A 17248-nucleotide genomic window follows, 5' to 3' on the forward strand; every position below is an offset into this window, starting at 1 on the left:
TCAAGTAACCCCTTATCGTACTTAATAATGGCCCCAAAGTGCAATAGTAATGATGCTGGCAGTTTGGATATGCCAAAGAGAATTTATTGTTGTTAATCTCTTACTATGCCTAATTTATAAATTAAACTTTATCACAGGTATGTATGTATAGGAAAAAACATAGTATCTGTAGGGTTTGGTACTATCTGCGGTTTCAGGCATCCACTGGGGGTCTTGAAATTAATCCCTGTGGATAAGGGGGGACTACTGTACTAGAAATTAAAATTTGGAGTAATTAATCGTATTACCTTTCTTGGCTAGCCTCATCTATTATACCCTACTAGCAATATATATTGCACTATATATATATATTTATATATTTATATATATATATATATATATAATGTTGTTATGTCTATATTATATATAGGTATATTATATACCAGTATACATGTATCTATATATGTCTTACAGATATAACATACGTGTATCAGTGTTAGAGTTTGAGTCTTAGAAAATAAATATCTAGTTTTTTTCCAGTTTTATTGAGATGTAATTGACATATCACAATTTCTTAATTGACATGAATATTGCTTCATCTAATGACTTTAATTAGTATATTTAAGGGAGTTTATATCTGTCTTTTAAAAGAGTTTTTCAAATAAAGATGAATGAAATATATTTGGAAATGAATGTATAGTTCTTAAAGCTGATATGTAATTTTGTTTGTGTTTTTTTGGTTTTAGGCTGGAAATTATGATGCCTGTCTACAACACCTTGCCTGCCTACAAGATATAAACAAAGATGACTATAAAATAATTTTGAATACAGCAGTGGCTGAGTTTTTTAAAAGTAACCAAACAACAACAGATAGTTTGAGACAAACACTTAACCAGCTGAAGAATCAGGTGATACATAAACAAATTTAACTACAAAAATATTGTGATATTATGTTATTGTCTAAATTGTGAAATAAAAATGGTTAAGGAAAATTAATGTGACTTCTTGTCTGATATAGCATAATTTCTAATATATCTGAAACATTTGTTGGTATTAATTTTATTTGTATAAAATTATTCTAGGACATGAAAAGTATGTTGTGTGATTTAATTTTCTCTTGGGTATTTAACTTGAACAGAATAGCTTAATATACCAAATTTGAATGAGCTTTGGAGTTTTGAGAAGAAATTAAAGTAGAAATATATGAAGAAGTTTAGCAGCTGAGATATATCTTATTTATAACTGCAAAGATCTGATTTTTAATAACATCAAATTATTTTAGCATTTTGGGTCAGGAGATAAATACTTAGAAGATATTCTGATTTATACATGGTTTGGGGCTTGCCTTAGTCATTGGTCTGGTCATAAGAGCAACATTTCTTGCATCACAAGGTTAGACCTTTGATATTCAAGGGGGCTAATAATGATGATGACGGGATCAGCTGGCAGACATTTAGTGCTTACTGTGTAACAAGGCCCTGCTTCTCCTTGTAGTATACATCTCACTTAGGCTTCCTGGTAGCCCTATGAAGTAGCTACTGTAATTTTTCTCATTTTACAGATGGGAAAGCTGAGGTACAGATAGCTCATGTAAACTGTCCAAAGACACAAAGCTTTTAAGTGATAAGAGCTGCATGAACCCAGTTCTCTTGGACTCTAGGGCCTGCGCTTTTAGTTACTGCTTCATGCTGTGGAAGGTCTTGAGAAATTTTTGGGCCCCTGTCCTGTAATCATGAATACCACTATACCGTAGAGTATCACCCTAAAGTGTGACATAGTTAGAAATAAGTGACCCCTTCAGGCACTTCATAATTTTTTTGTGTGTGTGAGGAAGACTGGCCCTGAGCTAACATCTGTTGCCAGTCCTCCTCTTTTTGCTGAGGAAGATTGGCCTTGAGCTAACATCTGTGCCACCTTCCTTCATTTTCGTATGTGGGACCCTGCCACAGCGTGACTTGAGTGGTGCATCAGTCCATGTCTGGGATTTGAACCTGAGAACCCTGGGCTGCCGAAGCAGAGCCCATAAACTTAACCACTATACCGCAGGGCACCACTACACCACAGGGCCGGACCTCATAATTCTTTATGGGAGTAAAGATACTATATAGTATCACCTTCAACATGATATAGTTAGAAATAAGTAACCTCTTCAGGCTCTTCATAATTCCTTATAGGAGTAAAGTAATTTTACAATCGTGTTAAAATTCTTCAAAAAAGTGAGAATAGTAGCCAACATTTATTAAATGCTTACTTGATTCCAAATTCCGTATTAAGTGCTTTTTATGCCTTGTCATATAATCCTCACGTTCAACCCTTGAACTTGTTATTTCAGTTTTACAACTGAGGTTTGGGGAGCTTAATAATGTTAATGTATACAGCTAGGAAGGGGGTGGGGGGCGGGACAGGATTCCAACCAGACCTTCTAACTCTTGAGCCTGTTCTCAAAACTACCTCAGTCTTTGTAAGTTTATGTGTCATCCCATTTCATCGTCACTCTAGTATTATTAGCCATGACTTTATCTGGAGCTCCAGAATCAAAGGAAAGATGATGTTTGCTGATACCTAGTACACGTGCCCTATGACCCCATAGACAGTTTCTTCCAGGGAATGTTTATTTGGTCTTTGAGCACAAGTTCATTCTTAAACTTTTTTTTTTAGAGTGAAAGGCTCTTGCAAACTTCCTGTTAAGTCAAGAAAACTGCTTTTTGAAATCCTTTCACCAACCTTTATTCTTAATAAAGTTGATTCAGTAACCCCCCTGGTGCCTTCCAGCTCTTTGAGTTTCCTAGAATTGTTTGTGCTTGTGTCTCCTGGCTTTCTCTAAATCATGCTTCTGTTCAGTCACATGTCCTGGGCACAGTGACACACCTTTTGAACCTATTCTGCTTTCATTAACGTTTTATCTCATTTAATGAGTAGTTTTTTGTTCTGGCTGGAGCAATTACTAGATTATTTTGGTGAATCAAAAAATGTGGCCAAGTATTGGTGTCATAAGTTCAACTATTGCTGAATCCAAAACTCCTTAATTTATCCAAAACCCCCTTTCTGGCTAAGAATGAACCCCTTCTTAGCTCATTCTCTCTCCATTACATAACTATCAAGAAGTGTTGTCTTTCTTTGGAAATTGTTTTCTCTATTTAAAGAGACTATTTTTAATCACTTGAACATAGTGGCTTGATAAGTGAAGATTATAGAGATCTCCCGGACTCATTGAGCTGCACGTGCTGTTGGTCAGCTAGGACCACTTGTTAACATTTCAACCCCCTTGTCAAGCTCACTGCAAAGGTGACTGACGTTTCTAGAAGTCTGATTACAAATCACTATGTGTCGTGAACCTCCTGTTTCCTTGCCATTAGCCAAACGAGTGTTAAGTCCATGTATATCAAAGTTCCACTGCTTAATTTAGGGAAATGTCACTCTTAGAATTAATTACTTAACATTGCTCAATAATTTATTGCAATCTTGGTAATGGCAAAGAAAGTTTTAATACAGGTAGAATTCCAGTTTCTTGTGTTACATGGAATTGTAGAATGGTTGTGAAACTTGATTAAAATTTAAAAGCCTATTGCTACAGCTTACAGAAGGGGTATACAGATAATCATTAACTTTAAAATACGAAGTGTTCTGATTTTTTTTATTTTGGTATCAGATGTGGATGTTAGGGTTTTAGTAAAGCCATTAAAAGCCTGTTTTCACCACCATGTATGACAAAGTGTATTTTTGTTGTTCATTAGTTTAAAAAATTTATTCTTTTTTTATTATTGGACCAAAAAAAATTTTTTTTTATTATGAACATAATAGGAAAATCAGGAAGTATAATTCTTAGCCATATGGCCTTGGGCAAGATAATTAAGCTTTTTGTACTTGTTTCCTTATTTATAAAATGGAAATGATAATGTTATCTATGTCCTTGAGGTGTGGTGAGGATTAAATGAGATGTTCTACGTAAAAGGTTTAATGTAGCAGGCCTGGCACATAGTTAAGTAGTTAGCTATTTGTTAATGTTTAAATTTTACTTTAGTTTTTACAAAATGGAATCAAGCTTATGTTTACATACTGCATAACATTCTCGTAGGAAGGATCATTTTGAGTTTTGCCCACTCCTCATGAGGCTAGAAAGTGGGACTCCAACTTAGAAGCCACGTTAGCAGTTAAAACATTGAAGATAGCTTCACAGTGGCAAGGAAGAGAACTTCCTTCTCTTGTGCTAGGAAGTTCCATCAAAATGTTTTACTTAAAAAAATTTTGTTATGAAAGAAATAATTTTTAGTATGTGAGAGCAATTAAAATGTAGAGGTCTTGTTGAAAATGTGGAAAAATTCAGAGTAAGAAATATTGGCCTGTGTCCGTATTTATTCATATAGATTCTTTCACTTGCTCTTTCTTTTCTTACTGTTGTTAGAGCATAATCCCTGTTGATTGTTTTATAGGTCCACTCGGCTGTTGAAGAAATGGATGGATTAGATGATGTTGAAAACAGCATGTTGTATTACAATCAAGCAGTCATTCTTTATCATCTGCGGCAGTATACAGAAGCGATATCAGTTGGTGAAAAACTTTATCAGTTCATAGAACCTTTTGGTATGTTATCTGTCAAGTCAGAAATTTCCGTATCTTCTCATACTTGCAGAGGTCTCTGGTACATTTATGTAGATAACCAAAATCAGAGAATTACATGTCAGTATTTAAAGAAAGAAAAAAGAGCTATGTCAGGTTTTCTTAATGGTTAGAAAAGATAAAAATTATATCACTTTTAGATGAATCCAGGGTTTTTTGTTGTTTTTCGGTTTTTTTTGTTGTGAGGAAGATTAGCCCTGAGCTAACATCTGATGCCAGTCCTCCTATTTTTGCTGAGGAAGACTGGCCCTGGGCTAACATCCGTGCACATCTTCCTCTACTTTATATGGGACGCCTGCCACAGCATGGCTTGACAAGTGGTGCATTGGTTCGTGCCTGGGATCTGAACCTGTGAACCGCGGGCCGCCGAAGCGGAGTGTGCGCACTTAATCACTACACCACCAGGCCGGCCCTCCAGGGTTTTTTTTTTAGCATCTCCCCTCACCCAGTTTTTGAAGGTAACTGTTAGAAATGCTGTTTCTAATTGGAAAGAGTTATTGATTTTTTATTTTTTCTTGCTGTTTAAACACCACTTTAGTGTACCTGGTCCTTTCTTAACGTGAGTAGTGTATTAAGGAAGCAATGTTTTGAAATGTTAGGGGGCAGCATAGTATTTTATTTTGTCTATTGCCTAACTGAAATTTTTGTGGGTCATCATAGGGTAGCTAGTACAGAACTATGTTAGCTTTTTTGGTATCTTAACTAGCCTGCAATTAACTAGCCTCAAGTAAGAGTAGTAAGAAAGGTAAGGGCAAAGAAAAAAGGCAGGAACAAAGAGAGCAGCAAAGCTGGACCCAGAACAGGTTGTTAGGGCCGTTGGTTTCCAGCCCATAAGCAGTCAGATTACAATCGTGATTCACATTTTGTATTTTTTCTCTACTATTACTTTCTTTTAAATTTAAAACACTAATGCAAATTCCTGATTTAGAAACACTTGATTGCTGATGTTGTCACCACAGGACAGGTGTGGAGTGTGGGGGCTCCTCTGTGGTGCTCTGGGAAGAGTTACAGAGTTATTGCTGACAACTGGTTGAACAGCTGTTTACTGTGGCTCCAGAGCAGCATTTTCAAGATGCTTCTCTTTCCCTCAATCCTGAGGGCATGGTGGCAGGACAGAATGGGCAGGAGAGACATCAGTGGTGAGGAATTGTGTAACTAGTGACCAGTTTCTTTCTTCTGTAAAGCTAGAAATCAGAATTAGATTTCTAGGATGGCATAGATACATGTTTCTATAAAGCTGTTTTTTAGAATTTCTGGAGCAGTTCATGAAATCCTGTTAATCTGTACTGTGGCTGAGAGGAATATAGTCAGTATTCAAATCCATTTTTCTTCTTTGAAAATTATTATTGTTTTTTCTTTTTAGCTTTACAACTTTGTTCTTTATACAACATAAATTTATTGAGCATATACTTTGGACCAGACACTGTTCTGGGATCTGAAGACAACGCAGTGAATGAAATAGAGAGTCTTTACCTTCATTAAGCTTATATTCTAATGAGAAAGCGACACAATATATATTGTGGGGTAGTTAAATGCTGTAAAGAAAAGCTAAAATTGGATAAGAGGCTAGAGATTGGCTGGGGATGTTACTTTTAGGTAAAGTAATCAAGGAAGGCCTGGGATAAGACAGTATTTGAAAAGAGACCCGAATGAAAAGAGGTGAGGGATTGGCCCAGTGGTGTATTGGTTAAGTTCGCGCACTCTGCTTCAGCAGCCCAAGGTTTGTGGGTTCAGATCCTGGGCGCGGACCTACTCAGCGCTCATCAAGCCATGCTGAGGTGGCGTCCCACATAAAAGAACTAGAAGGACCTACAACTATGATATACAACTATGTACTGGGGCTTTGGAGAGAAAAAAAACAAGAGAAGAGGTGAGCCGTGGAACTCTTTGGGGGGAGGCATTTCAGCCTGAGGTCATGGTACATGCTGAGGACTTGAGGTGAGCTTGAGTTTGGTGAGTGACAGGAACAGCAGGAAGGCCAGTGTGACTGGAGCTGGGTGGGGAGAACTGTAGGAAATGAAGTCAGAAGTAGCAAGGGGCAGAACAGGTAAAGCCTTGTCGCCGAGGTAAGGACTTACAATGTTAAGTGTGGTGTGTCGGTGAGAAGCCCTGGGGGATCTGGGACCTTTTTGACATCAACTGCACTGATTTTAGTTTTAAATGGATTCTACTCTGGCCGCTGTGTAAGAGCAAGAATGGACACAGGAAGACTTGTGAGGAGGCTCATAAGGACTTTTGAAATTTTTTGTTCTTGATTATAGCAGTCTTGTTTTAGACCTTATTTTTCTTTTCACTTTCTCTTTTGAAAGGAAAGGAAGATAGTGTTATACCAGGTTACCCTTCCTCTCTTCCTTGGGCTCTTCTTCCTTCAAAGGCTTTGTCTTTATATTTTCTTCTTGGCTGTTTCAATTTTCTCATATACTCCAATCCATACCTTGCTTCTTTTGTCTTTGTAATCAAATTGTTTCTTTTTCCCATCTCTGTGCCTAGAAAGGAAGTCTATTTCCTAGAGTCAAAGACCTTTTTAGAGTTAGAAGGAACCTTAAGAGATCACCTGGTCCACCCCTCTGCCTTTGGCAGGTAAAGAATTCTCCCCATTTTACAGATCAGCCAGCTGAGGTCTAAAAATTAGTTTAGTGATGTGCAGGGGCCACACATCTAGTAAGTAGCCAAGCAAGTATTGGAACTGAGGTTTCCTTCCACCTGCAGTAATACTCCTCATTTCATGTGCTGGTGTTTGGTAGATATTTTGCCAAAAGAGGTTCAGTCACTAGAATCCCTGAAATGAGGGGCCTTGAGATGCCTAATAGAATGGTACTATTGGCCTTGCAGGTTGCTTCTGTTCATGGCTCTAGGCGATGAAAATTCATTTGAGTAAAGACTTAGGCTTTGCTCTTATGCGCTTTTTGGTGGGAAATGGTCTGAGATGTTTGCTTCACTTTGGGTTGTGACTTTTCTTTTCCTGTTTTTGTTTCCCCAGAAGAAAAATTTGCCCAAGCAGTGTGTTTTTTGCTTGTAGACCTATATATATTAACCTACCAAGCCGAGAAAGCTTTGCATCTTCTTGCTGTCCTAGAAAAAATGATTTCACAGGGTAACAATAACAAAAATGGAAAGAATGAGGTGAGTGTTCTGAGGTGATCAGACTAAAATTTAAAGTATTAGTATTTGTGGTTATTAAATATTTTAACAGCTTTTTTGAAATATAATTCACTATACAGCATGGAGACTATAGTTAATACTATATTGTATATTTGAAAGTTGCTGAGAGAACTACAGTTAATAATACTGTGTTGCATATTCGAAAGTTACTAAGAGTAGATCTTCAAAGTCCTCATCATAAGAAAAAAAAATTTTTGTAATTGTGCTTGGTGACAGATGTTAACTAGACTTATTCATTTTGTAATATATACAAATATTGAATCATTATGTTATACATATGAAACTAATATATGTCAATTATACTTCAATTAAAAAAATTTTTTAATAAATGAATAAAAATCAAAAGAATTATGTCTACCCTCAGGTGGCCCACAGGCTAGGGAGAGACAGATGTATTAAAATTTTGATTAATGACGTAAAAAAAGGAAATATAATTCACATACACAAAATTTACCATTTTAAAGTGTACAATTCAGTGGGTTTTAGTATACTCATGGAGTTGTACAACCATCACCACTATCTAAATTCCAGAACATTTTTATCACCCTAAAAAGAAACCCTATACACATTAGCAGTCATTCCCTTTTCCCCCCTTCCCTCAGCCCCTGGCAGCCACTAATCTGCTTTCTGTCTTTGTGGATTTGCCTATTGTGGACATTTCGTAAAAATGGAATCATACCATATGTGGCCTTTGTGATTGGCCTCTTCACTTAGCATAATATTTTCAAAGTTTACCATGTTGTAGCATGTACATTCCTTTTTCATGTATTTCATTCCTTTTTATGGCCAAATAATATTCCATTTTATGGATGTGCCACATTTTCTTATTCATTTATCAGTTGATAGACATTTGGGTTGTTTTCCACTTTTGCTATTATAAATAATGCTTCTATGAACATTTATGTACACGTTTTTGTGGGGCATATCTTTTCAATTCTCCTGGGTATACATTTAAGAGTGGAGTTGCTGCATCATATGGTAACTCTATGTTTAACCTTAGGAGGAACTACCAGACTGTTTTCCAGAGTAGCTACACTATTTTACATTCCTGCCAGCAACTTATAAGGGTTCCAGTTTCTCCACATTCTTCCCAACCCTTGTTATTATCTGTATCTGTCTTTTTAAATTGTAACCATCCTAATGGGTGTGAAGTGGTATCTCATAATGGTTTTGAGTTCCCTAATGGCTAAGGATGTATGTTAGCATCTTTTCACGTGTGAGATATTGGTTTTACAGAATGTAAAAATTAGAAATTCTTCAAAAACAGCACACATTTATGATGATTAAACCTCACCATGTTCTAATAAGAGAGGTGGCGCACATTAAGAGTACATCTTAGGGGAGCTGGCTTGATGACGTAGTGGTTGAGGTCATACGCTCTGCTTTTGCGGCCCAGGGTTCGCAGGTTTGAATCCTGGGCGCGGATCTACGCATCACTTATCAAGCTGTGCTGTGGCAGGCGTCCCACATAAAATAGAGGAAGATGGGCACAGATGTTAGCTCAGGGCCAGTCTTCCTCAGCAAAGAAAGAGGAGGATTGGCAACAGATGTTAGCTCAGGGCTAACTTTCCTCACACACACACAAAAAGAATACATCTTAGGGGCTGGCCGGGTGCCGTAGTGGTTGTTTGCACACTCTGCTTCAGCAGCCCAGGGTTCACAGGGTTGGATCCCAGGCGTGGACCTACACAGTACTCATCAAGCCATGCTGTGGCGGCATCCCATACACAAAGTAGAGGAAGATTGGCACAGATGTTAGCTCAGGGGCAATCTTCCTCAAAGCAGAAATAAGAAGATTGGCAATGGATGTTAGCTCAGGGCCAATCTTCCTCACCAAAAAAAAAAAAAAAAGAATATATCTTAGTTATCATGTTTTTCATGTTTTTCATTTTGCTTGTGCTCTGGTTGTCAAGGGATGGTTCTTTCTTCCTGTTTCTGCCCTTTTGTTAAAAAAGGGGTATTTGCAGAAAACAGATTATCAGTACCTTTCTTTCTACCCGTATAAATTCTGGAGGTTAAAAATAAACAGCTAGGGCCGGCCCCGTGGCGTAGCAGTTAAGTGCGCTCGCTCCACTGCTGGCAGCCTGGGTTCAGATCCTGAGTGCACACTGATGCACCGCTTGTCAGGCCATGCTGTGGCGGAGTCCCATATAAAGTGGAGGAAGATGGGCATGGATGTTAGCCCAGGGCCAGTCTGCCTCAGCAAAAAGAGGAAGATTGGCATGGATGTTAGCTCAGGGCCAATCTTCCTCACAAAAATAAAAATTAAAAAAAATAAACAGCTAGTGTTACTTTTTTCAATTTAACAAGTATGTATATATAAGAGTTCAGTTAAGTAATCTTAGCATTATTTCTAAACACTGTGCAGTAAAATATTTCATTTTTATATTCAGTACTTGTAATAGTTGAAATATAACTCAGTTAAACTGATGCTTTTGTGGTCTGCTAGGTCCTAAGGTGACAAAAAATGAAAACATTGCAGTTCTTGCTTTTTAAGGAACTCAAGTCTGGGAGGAGAAAGATTGAGCAACATCTGTTAATGGACTGGAAGGAAGGAGGTTAGGGAATGTTTCAGAGAAATTCGGCTGTTTGATTTGGGCCTTGAAAGATATAATAGTTTGACAAGTCAGAAGAGGAAGGATGGAGCAGGATAACCATCCTGGCAGAGAAAACAGCACAAAAGGTTTGAGAGTGGCGTGATGGAGGACTTTCTGGCGATCTGAAAGGAGTAGTACCCGAGAAATGTAATGGGGATCAGCAGGAGATGAGATTGGCCACTCAAATATGGGTCATATTGTGAAGGATTTTGAATACTTGACTAGGAATTTAAAGTATGATGTTGGCAGTGTTGATGCCAGAGAAACTTATTAAGGAGAGAATGACTTGATCTGTTCTGGGTTTTAGAAAGATCATTTGAGTTTTGCCAAAGTAATATCCATGCTTTTTAAACCTGGCCTATCATTATGCTGAACTGTGAGGGTCTCATAAGTAGAGCTTCCTGTCACCCAGTACAGACTACTAAACCTGAATCTCTGGGAGTGGGACCTGGGATTCTGAATTTTGAAAATGCTCTCTAGGTGATTCAGGTTAGCTCACTCGGAAATCACTGATTTAAATTATGGAAAAAAATTTAATTTGGGTTAACTTTGTTTCATCACCCTACAGACTGGTAATAACACCAACAAAGACGGATCTAATCATAAAGCTGAAAGTGGAGCTCTAATAGAAGCTGCAAAATCAAAGATACATCAGGTAGCGTAAATTTTGAGAGGTTATACGTCACATGTGTTTGATTGTAGTTATGAATAATGAAGAATGTGATAGATCATTGAAAGTAGTAAACAGTTCAAGGCATGTATGTTTATTTGGCTTTGAAGTTTTATAGTTTGGAAGCACATTTATCCTTCTAAATATATGGTGCTTAAGATGGTAATGTAGTATCATTTCTTTTAATCACTCTATAGAAGATTGAGAGAAATGGCCTGGGAATGTATTGGATGATAAAATCAGTTTGTAGAATTTTAAAGTTCATCGTTACTTAGCCATGTACAGATAAGAATTGATAGGACTTTTACTTGGAACTTAAGTATAAGTTTTATTCTAGTGTGTTTTTAGTTTTTTAGAGTATATTCCAAGAGTATAGTAAAAATACATTATTTAAGATAATTTTAAACTTGCTTTTTCAAGTAATTGGTATAACTATGTTGTAAACAGATTGGGTTTAATTTCCTTAACTAGAAAGTAAAACTACTTTAGTATGTGTAAATCCACGATAGTTCTCACACATACTGACATTTTTCCTTTGACAGTATAAAGTAAGAGCTTATATCCAAATGAAGTCCCTGAAAGCATGCAAAAGGGAAATCAAATCAGTCATGAACACAGCTGGAAGTGTAAGTTTCTTCCTGACATTTCTCTTTTTTTTCAATTTGTGGCTTTTATGTCCTAAAACTTTTTTATTTGGACAATAGGTATTTGTCAGTTTTAAATGATTTATCTTAGTCTGTTACAGTGTATATATACTACCAGATACAAACCTTGATATTGAGTTCTGAAGTAGTGATCATATGGTCTCTACAATTTAATATTAATATAGTACTTTTCTCACTTAAAATTATAACAAGCATTTCTCCTTGGTATGTTGCATTCAAAACCAACATTTTAAATAGTTGTCTAGTATTCTGTGAGTGATTATCACAATTCATTTAAACATTTACTGTTATTAGACACTTTAAGAGTTTTTTAGATTATACTCAAAACGTTTATTAAAGATTAACAGTCCAGGACCGGCCCCGTGGCTTAGGCAAGTGTGCGCGCTCCACTGCTGGCGGCCCGGGTTCGGATCCCGGGCGCACACTGATGCACCGCTACTCCGGCCATGCTGAGGCCACGTCCCACATACAGCAACTAGAAGGCTGTGCAACTATGACATACAACTATCTTCTGGGGCTTTGGGGGAAAAAAAAAGTTTATAAAAAAAGATTAACAGTCCAGGGGCCAGCCCCGTGGCACAAGCAGGTAAGTGCGCACGCTCCGCTGCGGCGGCCCGGGGTTTGCCGGTTCGGATCCCAGGCGTGCGCCAACGCACTGCTTGTCAAGCCATGCTGTGGCGGCTTTCCATATAAAGTGAAGGAAGATGGGCGTGGATGTTAGCCCAGGGCCAGTCTTCCTCAGCAAAAAGAGGAGGATTGGCAGATGTTAGCTCAGGGCAGATCTTCCTCACAAAAAAAAAAAAAAAAAAAGATTTAACAATCCAGGGGCCGGCCCAGTGGCATAGGGGTTAAGTTCACGTGCTCCACTTCAGTGGCCTGGGGTTCACAGGTTTGAATCCCCGGCGTGGACCGACACACCGCTCGTCAAGCTGTGCTGTGGCGCTGTCCCACATACAAAATAGAGGAAGATGGGCACAGATGTTAGCTCAGAGCCAATCTTCCTCAGCAAAAAAGAGGCAAATTGGCACAGATGTTAGGTCAGGGCCAATCTTCCTCGTCACCAAAAAAAAAAAAAGATTGAGTCCAATTGTAGCCCAAATCTGCCCCTTCTAAATGATCTTTGGCTTGACAGTACGTACCTTCAGTTTGACTAGTGCTAGGGTATTTGAGATATAGTTACTCTTCTCTTCCACTCCCTCCACTGATAAATAATTTTTAAAACCATAGAGGGAAGAGACAGAATTGTGAACATTCTCGATGCTTTTAGGAAAACTATTTTTTTTTTAAGGAAAACTATTAATTACAAGTATGAAATCATAAGGAGATATGGTTTGTAGTAGGAATTGTTCAGGAAAATTGGACCTAGAAATCTCAGACAGGATCCAGGTTAGCCACTGGGTCAGTACTCAAGTGATTTTTTTGTTTGATTTTGGTGAGGAAGATTAGCCCTGAGCTAACATCTGTTACCAATATTCCTCTTTTTTTTTGTTTGAGGAAGATTGTCTCTGAGCTAACATCTGTGCCAATCTTTTTCTATTTTTTGTATTTGGGACGCCACCACAGCATGGCTTGATGAGCAGTGTGTAGTTCCACGCCCGGGATCCAAACCCATGAACCCTGGGCCACTGGAGCGGAGCGGAGCATGCAAACTTAACCACTACGCCACGAGCCAGCCCCTCAAGTGATTTTTGAGGAGAACAATTATAGCCTAAACCTGAAAGGGTAGACTTGAGGCTAAGAGGGAAAGGCCTAACTAGCCAGCTAGCCATGATCAAACTTTTTTTGAGGTAAAAGACATGATCCCTGCCTTAAAGGATGCCATAGTTGTAGGGGAAAGGCAAACAGAAAAATAAATAATTGTAATGCAGTGTAATGGTCATACCTAAATCAGGAAAAACTTCAGGAGGAAGTGCTGCCTGGAATAAGCCTTGAAAGCTCTTGTTTCCTTAGTGACCAGGAGGCAGAGCAAAGCATGAATGAGGGTTTAAAAGGAAAGCCTGTAGCTAAGCTGAAGTGAGTAAATAACGAGACAAGGATTCCAGACATCCTCCTGGGTGGATGTTCAGCCTCCAGAGCTCTGCATGCTTTTGCATTCTAAGTAGGTGCTGTATAGGTGACCCTCCACCACGAAGATTCTTAGAAGCGAGGCATGTTCTGTAATCTAAAACGTGATCTTTGTAACAACATCGGCACTCGAAAATAAGGCATTCTGTTAGGAAATTTTTCCATTTGTAGAATGACACTTTTTTTTCCCTACTTGGAAAAGCATTTGATTATTTGGATTATTTTTTCCTACTTGGAAAAGCATTAGAACCTTTTTGGGTTCTAATGAAGGTGCATTTGTATCCTAAAAAGACTGGAGATCACCAGTCTTTCTAATAACCGTTAAAATGAAGGGCCTGGTTTGTGCTGCTAATATGGTTTCCAGTTAGTAGTGTAGTTGATAAAGGCAGTCAGTTGATAACTCTGCTGACTGTTTTCTTCTACATATATGTTGTGTGTACTTTTTTAGGTAGACCCTTAGTAAGTCAATTTACAGGATGTTCTATGACAAGTTTCATTTTTTTTGGATTGTGAGAGCAATGAAAAATTCTAGACTATAGTTTTTTGTCACCGTGACTTAAGTGATTCATTTATGCTCTTGAACACGTCAGTGCAACAGTATGATTATGATCTTGCTTTAGACATCTCAAAACAAATTATAGTAACTTATATTTTCTTTGCAGTCTGCACCATCTCTGTTTCTTAAAAGCAATTTTGAGTATTTAAGAGGCAATTATCGAAAAGCTGTGAAGCTATTAAATAGTTCAAACATTGCTGAGCATCCAGGATTCATGAAAACAGGTAAAAGAAAATTGTGAAATTTCAGTATTTTCTTCCTGGCTCTTATACCCCTTATTGCTTGTTTTTTTCCCTAGACTGCTCTTCAGAGTGATTTTTGCTAGTTTTTAGTGAAAATGTTTTGTTATTTCTGCTGCAGAAAATTCCTGGAGTTTTATTACTTGTTTCCATTTTAGAAGGCGGCTCACTTCTTTTACTTCTCTTTCACCTCTCTTAGTCTTTCTTTCTTTTTTCAAAAATTATTTTATTGAAGTCATATTGGTTTATAACATTGTGTAATTTCAGGTGTACATTATTATATGTCACTTTCTGTATAGACTACATCATGTGCACCACCAATAGTCTAGTTTTTATCCGTCCGCATACCTTTGTGCCCTTTTACCCCTTTTGCTCACCTCCCACCCCTTTCCCATCTGGTAATCATTAATCTCTTCTCCTTAGCCATGTGTTTATTTCCACATATGAGTGAAAGCATGTGGTGTTTGTCTTTCTCTGTATGGCTTATTTCACTTAACATAATACCCTCAAGGTCCATCCATGTTGTTGCAAATGGGAGGATTTTGTCTTTTTTTATGGCTGAGTAGTATTCTATTGTATGTATACCACACCTTCTTTATTCAGTCATCAGTTGATTGGCACCTGGGTTGCTTCTACATCTTGGCTATTGTGAATAATGCTGCAGTGAACATAGGAGAGCGTACATCTCTTTGTATTGTTGATTTCATGTTCTTTAGATATATATCCAGTAGAGGGATAGCTGGATCATATGGTATTTCTATTGTTAATTTTTTTGTTTTTTTGTGAGGAAGATCAGCCCTGAGCTAACATCCATGCTAATCCTCCTCTTTTTGCTGAGGAAGACCAGCTCTGAGCTAACATCTATTGCCAATCCTCCTCCTTTTTTCTCCCCAAAGCCCCAGTAGATAGTTGTGTGTCATAGTTGCACATCCTTCTAGTTGCTGTATGTGGGACTCGGCCTCAGCATGGCCGGAGAAGCAGTGCGTCAGTGCGCGCCCGGGATCTGAACCCGGGCCACCAGTAGCGGAGCGCACGCACTTAACCGCTAAGCCACGGGGCCGGCCCCTGTTGTTAATTTTTTTGAGAAATCTCCATACTGTTTTCTGTAGTGGCTGCACCAGTTTGCATTCCCACCAGCAGTGTATGAGGGTTCCGTTTTCTCCACAACCTCTCCAACATTTGTTATTTTTCATCTTGTTAATTATAGCCATTCTGACAAGTGTAAGGTGATATCTCATTGTAGTTTTGATTTGCATTTCCCTAATAATTAGTGATGTTGAGCATCATTTCATGTGCCTGTTGGCCATCTGTATATCTTCTTTGGAAAAATGTCTGTTCATATCCTCTGCCCATTTTTTGATCGGGTTGTTTGTTTTTTTGTTGTTGAGTAGTATGAGTTCTTTATATATTTTGGAGATTAACCTCTTGTCGGATTTATGATTTGCAAATATTTTCTCCCAGTTGGTGTGTTGTCTTGGTTTTGTTCCTTTGCCTTGCAGAAGCTCTTTAGTCTGATGAAGTCCTATTTATTTTTTCTTTTGTTTCTTTGCCCGAGTAGATATGGTATTCGAAAAGATCCTTCCAAGACCGATGTCGAAGAATGTACTGCCTATATTTTCTTCTAGGAGTTTTATGGTTTAATATCTTACCTTCAAGTCTTTAATCCATTTTGTGGTAAATTTTGTGGATGGCAAAAGATAATGATCTACTTTCATTCTTTGCACGTGGCTGTCCAGTTTTCTCAACACCATTTATTGAAGAGACTGTCCTTTCTCCATTGTATGTTCTTAGCTCCTTTGTTGAAGATTAGCTGTCCATATATGTGTGGTTTTCTGTGGTTTTGTTTCTGGGCTTTCAATTCTGTTCCATTGATCTGTGTGTCTGTTTTTGTACCAGTACCATGCTGTTTTGATTACTGTAGCTTTGTGGTATATTTTGGAGTCAGGGACTGTGATGCCTCCAGCTTTGTTCTTTTTTCTCAGGATTGCTTTGGCTATTCGAGGTCTTTTGTTGTTCCATATAAATTTTAGGATTCTTTGTTCTATTTCCATGAAAAGTGTCATTGGGATTCTGATTGGGATTGCATTGAATCTGTAGATTGCTTTAGGTGGTATGGACATTTTAACTATGTTTATTCTTCCAGTCCATGTGCATGGCATATCTTTCCATTTCTTTATGTCATCATCGATTTCTTTCAATAATGTCGTATAGTTTTCATTGTATAGGTCTTTCACCACCTTGGTTCAATTTATTCCTAGATATTTTATTCTTTTTGTTGAGGTTATAAATGGCATTGTAGTCTTGAGTTCTCTTTCTGTTAGTTTGTTATTAAAGTATAGAAATGCAACTGATTTTTCTAAGTTGATTTTGTACACTGCAATTTTGCTTTAGTTGTTGATTATTTCTAATAGTTTCCCAATGGATTCTTTAGGGTTTTCTATATATAAAATCGTGTCATCTGCAAACAGCAAGAGTTTCACTTCTTCCTTGCCAATTTGGCTACCTTTTATTTCTTTCTCTTGCCTAATTGCTCTGGCCCAAACCTCCATTACTATGTTGAATAAGAGTGGCAAGAGTGGGTACCCTTGTCTTTGTTCCTGTTCTCAGAAGTATGGATTTCAGGTTTTCCCCGTTGAGTGTGATGTTGGCTGTGGCTTTGTCATATATGGCCTTTATTATGTTGAGGTGCTTTCCTTCTA

At 37.9% G+C, this 17248-nt stretch overlaps 1 protein-coding gene across 3 annotated transcripts in view; it reads left to right on the forward strand.

Annotated features, from left to right (window-relative positions):
- The window catches only part of CNOT10 (CCR4-NOT transcription complex subunit 10), a 77981-nt gene that overhangs the window by 22370 nt on the left and 38363 nt on the right, over positions 1-17248 (forward strand). For all 3 annotated transcript variants that reach the window (XM_058554481.1, XM_058554491.1, XM_058554500.1), the window contains exons 3-8: positions 726-887; positions 4410-4560; positions 7577-7719; positions 10924-11010; positions 11568-11651; positions 14417-14534. In XM_058554481.1, the coding sequence (XP_058410464.1) occupies positions 726-887; positions 4410-4560; positions 7577-7719; positions 10924-11010; positions 11568-11651; positions 14417-14534 (745 nt within the window). The remainder of the gene's footprint in view (positions 1-725; positions 888-4409; positions 4561-7576; positions 7720-10923; positions 11011-11567; positions 11652-14416; positions 14535-17248) is intronic.

The sequence above is a fragment of the Diceros bicornis genome, chromosome 2 (genome assembly GCF_020826845.1).
Source record: "Diceros bicornis minor isolate mBicDic1 chromosome 2, mDicBic1.mat.cur, whole genome shotgun sequence".
NCBI classification, from domain to species: domain Eukaryota; kingdom Metazoa; phylum Chordata; class Mammalia; order Perissodactyla; family Rhinocerotidae; genus Diceros; species Diceros bicornis.